This window comes from Sylvia atricapilla, chromosome 2 (assembly GCF_009819655.1).
Source record: "Sylvia atricapilla isolate bSylAtr1 chromosome 2, bSylAtr1.pri, whole genome shotgun sequence".
Taxonomy (NCBI): domain Eukaryota; kingdom Metazoa; phylum Chordata; class Aves; order Passeriformes; family Sylviidae; genus Sylvia; species Sylvia atricapilla.
This window is the reverse complement of record NC_089141.1, coordinates 100,567,222-100,576,581: the sequence shown is the minus strand read 5'-3', so window position 1 is coordinate 100,576,581 and position 9,360 is coordinate 100,567,222. Positions and strand designations below refer to the sequence as shown.

At 41.1% G+C, this 9,360-nt stretch overlaps 1 protein-coding gene across 1 annotated transcript; it reads left to right on the top strand.

Annotated features, from left to right (window-relative positions):
* Positions 1-207: 207 nt before the first annotated feature.
* On the top strand, positions 208-9,126 carry EIF1AX (eukaryotic translation initiation factor 1A X-linked). Its single transcript, XM_066313945.1, has 7 exons — positions 208-365; positions 1,241-1,324; positions 2,942-3,045; positions 4,445-4,495; positions 5,870-5,951; positions 6,059-6,150; positions 7,775-9,126. The coding sequence occupies exons 1-7, from the start codon at positions 350-352 to the stop codon at positions 7,778-7,780; spliced, it is 435 nt and encodes a 144-aa protein (XP_066170042.1). The 5' UTR covers positions 208-349; the 3' UTR covers positions 7,781-9,126.
* The last annotated feature ends 234 nt before the right edge of the window (positions 9,127-9,360 follow it).

Here is a 9,360-nt window from a genome sequence, read left to right as displayed (position 1 = left end):
GGCCGTTCCCGGGGCCGTTCCCGGGGCCGTTCCCGGGGCCGTTCCCGGGGCCGCTCCCGGGGCCGTTCCCGGGGCCGTTCCCGGGGCCGCTCCCGGGGCCGTTCCCGGGGCCGTTCCCGGGGCTGCAGAGCGGAGCCGGCCCGGGCGCGTCCTGCGCCGCTGGAGTCCGCCGGGCCGCGGGGGGGCGCTGTGGCCGAGTAGGCGCAGCGGGCCCGCGCACGAGCCCGCGCAGCCCCGGCCCCGCCGCTGGTCCCGCCCGGAGCCGCCGCCGAGCCCGAACCGCCGCCCCCGCCCGGAGCCCCTCCCGCCGCCCCTCCCGCAGCCCCTCCGCGGCGGAGCGTTCGGCGCCATGCCTAAGAATAAAGGTGAGTCGCCCTTCCCTTCGCCGGGCCCGCGGCGGCGCGGCCGGGCGCGGTGGCGCAGGGCAGGCCCGGGGCCCCTCACGTGGGCGCCGCCGGAGCCCGCGGGCCGAGGGGCCCTCTCGCCGCCCCGGCGGGTCCCGGGGCCCGTTCCGCCTGCCGGGCGCGGGCCGGAGGCCGCGGAGGCCCGGCCGGGAGCGGGAGGCCCTGCCCGCGGCTCGCCTGTCAGGAGCGGCCCTGCCGGGGAGGCGGCCCGGCCCCTCCGTGCCCGCGCTGGGCACTGCTGCCGCCGCTTCCCTGCTTCCTTACCCCGGAAAGGAAACGCAGCAACCCAGAGGGAAGGGAGCAGCAGATTTTAACAGCGGGGCAACTGTGAGCTGCTCTTACGCTCTTCTCGAAGAGCATCTAACCCTGTTGCCACGTGTGTGCCTTTTAAAAAGGACAGCTTCACTTGGAGCGTAAGCCTCCTCTTAAGTATTCAGGGGATTTCAGTAAACTGAAGTTATTCATCTGCTGTTGATGATTACGTGCATTAGGCTATCCTGCCGTTATTTTTGAGGTATTTGCTAGCAGTGATCGCAGAAATTGAAAATGGCCATCTTGTGAAAATCTGTTTTGAAGGCTGCTGTCACTCCAGAGCAGCGAGGATATCTGAAAGAGTGCATATTCTAATGTTTAGTTACTTTGTTACTACTCAGCTAGAAATTTAGACTTAAAAGTAAGCAAAAAAAAAAAAAAAAAAAAAAAAACTCTAGATCTGGGTAGGATAGTTAAAATAGCCATATAGAGTACAAGCATAAAAATCTCCATAAGTCTGATTTTTTTCACTCACTCTATGTAGAGACAGTAACACATGCTTTTTACTTCCACTTCTAATTTAGGCAAAGGAGGTAAAAACAGACGACGAGGTAAGAATGAGAACGAATCGGAAAAAAGAGAACTAGTGTTCAAAGAAGATGGGCAAGGTGAGTTTTTAGCTATGGTGTGGCAATGTCATTGTTTTCAGTCACATACTGTAAGTGACAAAATAGAGAGAGGTATTCCTACTGGGGTTGTATTTGACTTCCAAATGACATATTGAATGTAAGAGAAAGACAGTGGGAGAAGGGAAATTTTCAACAGCTTCACCACTTAAGAATAAAGTTTCCCTCTTCTTAACCTTAGTGCAATGATCTGTGTAAAACAGCACTTAAACATTCCCTGTAAACCTCTTGATGGCTTTGTGTGAGGGTCTGTGAGCAGCTATCCTAGCAGATGTGGTTCAGTTTTGCCAGTAACTGTCCCTGGGATGCACAGTCCACTTTCTGTTTTATATGGACTCTAATATCTCTTGGATCCTTTGCTGAGCTCCCTAAAGTCATCGATGTGGCACAGCAGCTTATCTCACTGTTCTGTCCCCTGATGGTTTGGTTCAGTTGGCTCCTGGGCTGGAAGTCTCACAGTTATTAAAACAGGAGCAATAGGTGGGATGCTGTCAGGGAAAAGTAAGGCGCAGGAGAGTTCAGCCAGGGAATGACTGGGATTCCCATCTGCCCTGCCTTTGGTGGCAGTGAGCTCACCTCCCTTTCAGCTCACACTGTCTTGTGGGCCACACTCTGGTGGTTGCTCACATAATGCAAATGCTTTCCTAGTAACCAACTAATCTGTTGGTTTGTTAGAAAAATGGGAAAGGTACTGATTTAGATCACTGTAGAGGTGCCACTGAAAAAATGTCTGGTATTTTGTGTTGGTTATAAGCAGAAGAAGGAGTTTATTTTTATGTGCATCTGAAACTTAAGATCCTTTACATCTCCCAAGCAAAATCTATTTAATGAAACATTATTCTCAGTTATGAACAGTCTTGTGGTTCACTGGACTATCTAACTTGTGTGAAGTTCTCCAGTATGTGATTTCTGCAGCTTGGTGAGGGAGAAGATGAAATACAAGGTGAAGAGATTGAGGGTAGGTGTTGGAGAGGTGCTTCACAGACCTCAGCTGAAGTCCGCTGGCTGCCTTGCAGACAGTGTCTGATAACACCAGGTTATGTCCTTTCAAGGACAGGGGGGTGTTGTCCACAGAGCCTCTGCAAGAGGGGGTGAGAGTCTCAGTGAGTGGTTATACAGGGTGAGCAGCTTCCTCCTCCCTCAGTGACAGCACTGAGACGCTGTCCTTTAGGACAGGTGCTGTGATGTTGTCATAAACTTTCAGACTCTGAGTGTGACTCAATAGCTCTGAGATTTTCTGTAAGTGAGCATTTCAGAGGGAACAAAAGGGTGGATGCAACCAAGAAGGGGCAGTGTTTGAAAATGTTAACATCAGCAGTGATACAAAACTGTGATATGTTCAGCAGCCTGCGTGGGTGCTTGAAGCTTCTCTCAGCAGTTCATGTTTGATAAAATGTTACAGCAAATTTGGGTTGCAGTGGAAAAGTTACTGGTTGTGTCTTGAAGCTTTATTTGTTGGGAAGTTTTGCTCTCTGGCACTTTGAGACATGGCTTAGTCGTGGACCTAACCCTGCTGGGTTAATGGTTGTACTTGTTGATCCTAAAGATCTTTTCCAGCCTAAATGATTCTGTGTTTCTGTTTGTTACCATCTCTTTCAGAATATGCCCAGGTGATCAAGATGTTAGGCAATGGAAGACTGGAGGCATTATGTTTTGATGGTGTGAAGAGGTTATGTCATATTAGAGGGAAGCTAAGAAAAAAGGTAATCCCGAAGCATCGCAATAGGAAGCAGTGACATTATGCGTGATACATAATTGTAAAAATTTACACGTGTAGCTTGTTACAAAAATTAATTTCTACTGCACTTAAACTACTTTTTTTTGATAGTATACTAGTCTGTCTTTCTGTTTCCATTGCTGGCACAAGAATAGGCAGTCTTTGGCTCTTGGGTGAAGCTCACAGTTGAAGGGCTGCCTTTCAGTGTGTATATTTCAGGGGAACGTTTTTTGGCTATTTATGAAGTACAAGCTCTTCACATTCTAGAAAATTATACTTACATAAAGTAATAAAAATCTCACTAATTACAGATGAGGAGCTTGGTGACTATTTAGAAAATACACCTCCAGTGCCGTTGTTTCGTTGTGCTCTTCATCAGTTCCCAAAATATTTTAGTTGAAAGCTAATCTGCGAAGATTTGTACCTTCAGGGATGTCAGATATAAGTGTTTGCATTCTAAACTTTGCCATCTTCAGATGGTGTCCCCTCTGGCCCTTGTCAGGTGTTACATCTTCCTGTCCTCTGCTGGTGCATGGTAGGGAGGAGGGCCCTCAGTCTGTTTCCAGTGAAAGCAGACGTTCACTGTCTTCATTCTGGATTGTTCCATTTTTTGGATAGCAGTGAATGCACGTGTCTTAGGGTCAGGGTAACCAGTGTTACAGCTGCCTGCAAGAAACTGCTGAAGGTAGTGGAGGATGTGCATAAACAAACACTAAGTGCTGCAGAACTAATTTCTTGCTACAAAAAGCACCACTTATCTATTCCTTATGTTTAAAAGAAAGGAAATTCCAACTGAAATTAGTTCAGTCTCCAAAAAAACAAACTGATGTGGGATAGAACCCACACAGAACCACCCTGTGCATTTAATAGCGTATCCTGTTCTGCAGATTTCTGGTTTACATTGTTTCTAGAAACATCTCAGTTCATTTTCTTGTGCTCTTCGCTGTTCTTGTCTATCACCCCCTTAATCAGATTTTTCTTTAATTTTTGCCCTTGAGGAGCTCAGTTCACAGAGTTCATGACTGGTGCCTTGATGCGTTCTTTCTGTTTTCTCAGATGTTGAGGTTAATAACTAAATTTATATTAATATTATTAATATTAATACTATTAATAGCTAATAACTAAAATAACCACCCTGTTGGCCAGAAGCTCTTCAAATGAGTTTGATTACCCTGTAATAGCTCCATAACATGTAAAAATAATGTAACTATGAGTATTTTTGACTTAGATTTGGTGTTAAAACATTAAGTTGGATATTTCTAGCATACTGGTTAGAAAATGAAGGTGGTGGCTGCAGTGAAATGTTTTATGTCTCAGTAAATCTAAATGTGCTGTTTGGCGCCTGTGTTATACAACAGAAGCTGAGTTTCTGTTTTCTCCTTCAGGTCTGGATAAATACGTCTGATATTATATTGATTGGCTTAAGAGACTACCAGGTAAAAATTCAGTACAATATGCCACTATAAGGAGTATTTTACTAGTGTCTTTATTTACTGTTAAACTGCAGCAGGTATTGTGAGGAAATCCCTGTCTAAGTTCACATTTGTATTTACTTGTGCTAAGTCATGATTTTTAGTTTCCTTGTACTACAGGAAGATTGTAATGAGTAGACAAATTCTGGTTCAACTTGTTCTTCTAAATTGCACCCTGAGACTTTGTGAGTGCAGGTGCCTATTGTCATCAAGCTTGACCTTTTTTTTCCAAATGTTGGTGTTTGGTGCTTGCATCCTGTGATGCAAAAGGAGATTGAGTCAAGTACCAAACATTTTATTGTGATAATTAGAATTTTTGGTCATCAGAATTTCGGATCCTTGATGTTTAAGCTTTTACCTTAAGAGGCAAATTAATCAGTAATTAGTTTGTACTTAAATTTCCAAAATTGGAGTGGCATAACTTTATGTAATAAATAGTAATGGAAAGAGTTGTTAAGTTTTCATTAGGTGAATGCCTTTCATGAATGTTAGTGTTGTCATCAGTTGTTGAAGATAAGATTCTGCTTCTGAAATGTGCATTAGGTTTAGAAAACATTTAGGATACTGTCAGTTACTTTATATATTAAAGTACTTAAAACTAGGAATTTTTTAGTTTTGACTTCGCTAAGGGAAATACAAGCTAGATATTAGGAAAAAGTTTTTTACAGGATGAGTAATAAAGTGCTGGACTTGCCTGCCTGGGGAGGTGATGGAGTCACCATCCCTGGATGGGTTTAAAAAAAGATTGGATGTGGCAGTCGGTGCTGTGGTTCAGTTGAGGTGTTAGGGCTGGGTTGGACTCGGTGATCTGAAAGGTCTCTTCCAGCCCAGTGATTCTGTGATTCCTGACTGACCATCAAACACATCACTGTATGTATTGTCAAAGAAAGGTTAATTTCAAAGGCATGAAACTGAACTTGTCAAGCTGTTGATTTCTCAACATTTCTCATTTGTCTCAAATTCTCCTTGATCTTGTTTCCCAGGGAAGTTGTGGATGCCCTGTCCCTGGCAGTGTTCAACACCATATTGAGCACCTTGGTCTAGTGGAAGGTGTCCCTGCCCGTGGCAAGGGGTTTGGATCTTGAGGGTCCCTTCCAATCCAAACCATTCTATGAAGCTATAAATTACTTGTAATTGGAGATAATTGAGTTATCACTCAGAATAAATTAAAATACTCCAGTGTGTTTACGTCACATTTAAAGGAACTGGAAGGGAAGGAAGAATGAGATGTTCTATAAATATTATAGGTGTTAATCCACTGGAAATAATATAATTGTTGTAAATAATGCAGTCTGCTGAGGTTAATAGTTTAATACATTCTAATAAATTCTTCTGTAGGATAACAAGGCTGACGTTATTCTAAAATACAATGCAGATGAAGCCAGAAGCCTGAAAGCATATGGGGAGCTTCCAGAACATGGTAAGAACCTTTTCACTTCAAATTGGAAGTTCATGTTGGACAAGAATACTCAGTCTGTCTTGGTGCAGTGTTAGTGCACTCCTTAACTTCTCTAAATTCCTTCATAGCTAAAATCAATGAAACAGACACATTTGGTCCAGGAGATGATGATGAAATCCAGTTTGATGATATTGGAGATGATGATGAAGATATTGATGATGTAAGTAGTAAATGTGTATTTTTATGATACTCTTGGAGCCATCATCTTTGGCAGTAAGCTGTTGTTGTTAGTTCTGCAGTAAGGAATACACAGGTGTTCAGGATAGCTTTGTTCCTCAGGGGCTGCCTCAAGAAGTGGTGTGGTGCAGGCATGTGCCTTTCTGTCCTCTCTCCTGTGCTGCAGTCATTCCCAACTGGCCTCTAAACACATGGTACACTTGGTGTCACACTGCTAAAACTCACGCAGAGCAGTCTGAAGGTGCCTGAGAAAAAATCAGTGGTTTGATCCCCCCCCAATTCCTCTGTAGGTCTAACAGCCTCACTGTCCCACCAGAACTGCAAAAATTATTGAGAGATTTGTTTTTTTTAAAAAAAAACAAGGGCTTTAAGTCTCTATTTTGGTTTACATGAAAACTACAGAAAGCTGCATCTTAGTAGTTTTTCTAAAGTTAACCATAATCTTGACTGTCACAGTCACTTGTGTTACTGCTTACCACTAAACTGTAGTAATTGGTCATGCACACCCTGAAATTATAGTAGTAAAATTGTTATGACTCAAATTTTACAGTAAATTGCAGAAGTAGAATCTGCTGTGCAGTGTTTTCTAAGTTGATGCACTTTAATTTACAGCTGAGAGATGAATGTGTGCAGGGTCAGCTAGCTGAGAGGATAAGTAGTAACTTACTGAGCCAGTGAGTTAACTTAATTGGATAGACTGTTCTAAGAATACTATTATGCTTTAATTCTTCATCTTTTTAGTCCTCTCTCTCTGAGTTGGTAATATGACTAATTCTTTTAAAATGCTTACATTATTCTGACTTTTTTGAGGTTCTCAATATATGATTCATTAGATCAAGTATTTCAAAAATGTCAAAATGCTGAGGAATTTTTCTTCAGACTTTTGAAAATTTCACTTTGGGCCTGTCAATGGTTGAGCTGACTGAAGATTTAGCTCATTGAAGCTAGAAAAACTTGTACTGCATGCTTTTAATAATGAGGCTATTGTAAGACATCAAAGAGATAAGTAGCTGTAGGACAAATTTGCAAACTAATGGATCTGTTTGTGGGGTTAAGTGAGCAGCTATGATTGTTTTTTAAGCTTTTGTCGGCTCTTCAATAAAATATTAATATCATGCTTTAAGACAGTAAAAGACGAAAAGACGTGAGTAACCTCTCTGAGGATCACCATCATATATCTGGAATGAAGTGCAGCTTCCAAGGTCATTATTAACAGGAGGAACTTGGTGGAGCCTTTCCTTTGTTTTTTATATCAGAAGAATGATTGGGAAGTCACTACTTAGGGAAGTGACTCTCAAATTTGGTTTTATTTTCGTTTTTGAGAGCAAAGGGCTAATTTATAGCTGTTCTAGTGATGGATAATTGTATTGCAGATGCTGTGGTTATGCAGAATTGCTCACCTGCATGACCATAGTATGGTCACAGGGCTGGTGGAGACAGAAGCAGGGAGTAATAGTTCATGTCTTAAGAAAACAGGATATGAGCTGAGGCAAAACCAGGACAATGCTAAGTTCTCCTGTTGAACTATAAAAGTAACTTTAAAAAAGAGTTGCTTGATGAAAAATACACTTGGATGAAATACATGATGTGGTATTTTTGCTTTTCAGATCTAATTTGGAACAGAGGTTTACATTCCAACATTTTTCCTCCAAGGATTGTTCTACATTAATACTTCGATTATTTTTGGGTGAAGTCCCTTACTTTTAAGAAGACTGAAAATTCTCAGTAAAGAGTGTAGTTTGTTACATCAAAAGGATTTATTTTCAATGTTTGTTTTAAAGTATTTATATTTCTTTAGAAATGGATAATGCTGGATTATCACAAAGGTTCAATGACATGCCACAAATACTTTGTCTCTTCACCAATTAGAGCTTTTATCTCTGGATGTTAGTGAGATACAGTGACATGGGTTGTAAAAGACTGCATTTTCCCCTCTTCTGCTTTCATCACTACAATTCCACTTAAACTTGTATTTTGAAATAAAAATTGTTTACCCTGTAATTATCATGGATTTTGATTAAAGGCAAATAACCCAGTTCAGATAGTATCAAATCATACTATGCAGTGTCTGTCCTTATACCCCTTGCCTTGATGTTAAATTTAAAAAAAGATTTTGATAATATAAGAGGAAGGCAGAAATCTGTATTTAAACTCACAATGCATGATGAATCTGCTTTTCGCGTTTAGTAGCATGCTGCTATTTTTATACTGATTTTGATAATTAAAAACACTCATTATTTCAAAGATGTAAATTTTCCATGGTGGAGGGAGGGGTGGGAGAGGAGTAAAGATGAAAAGTGAGCAGCATCTCAAATTTGCAATTTTTTGGAAACTGCAGTTGGTGCAGTGGCCGAGCTGCAGCTGCAGACGGTGAGCACTGGGTGGCACCCGAGTGAACAGGGAGACACAAATGCAAAAGCCTTCAAGTTGGGTTTGTACTAAAAAATGCATAAAATAGGTTTTCCCTAAAGTAAATGCTTAACATTCTTGATATGTTAAACATGTAGAATATTTTTACATTATATAAAAGGTTATGTTAAGAGTAGAGTTTTATTTTAATCTGAAATTCCATACATTGTAAGGTGCAACATAAAAGCTTATGTGAACTTTGAGTAACAATATAAATAAGAAAATAAGTTTGTGTCAAAAGTAGAAAGAATCTTTTCATCCAGAAAAAAATCAATGAAACAGACTACTGGAAGGATTCTTGTCCACCTTCAGACTGGAGGAGTCAGTTGAGAAACTGAATAAAGACTAACATCATCATGCAAATATTATTTTGTGGTAGCCTTAGTGTCTTTGTGTTTAATAATGTATTTAACAACTCTGAATGCAGGTTAATGGAAAAATTCCTTTTGTGCCATAAAGATCTGATTCTTGACACTTGTATTCCTTATACAGTCTTTTTGGTATGATGTAAAGTGACTACCCCAATAGATAAAAACAAAATGGCTTTAAATATGGAGTGGCCTCTTTACTTTAATGGTTTTTTAAGGAGATTTAAACATCCAGAGCTTTTGTAAAAATGTCTTCTCTTTCACTTTTCTTTCATTGTAGTGTATTTTCCTTACATCAGGTAAGGTACCTTGCTCTAGAAATAACATTTTCTTAGTATTAAGTAATTTTGCCAAATATTTCATGGTTTTTAACTATTTGTTGTAAAAACTTGCTAAATACTGAGGGAAAGATACTA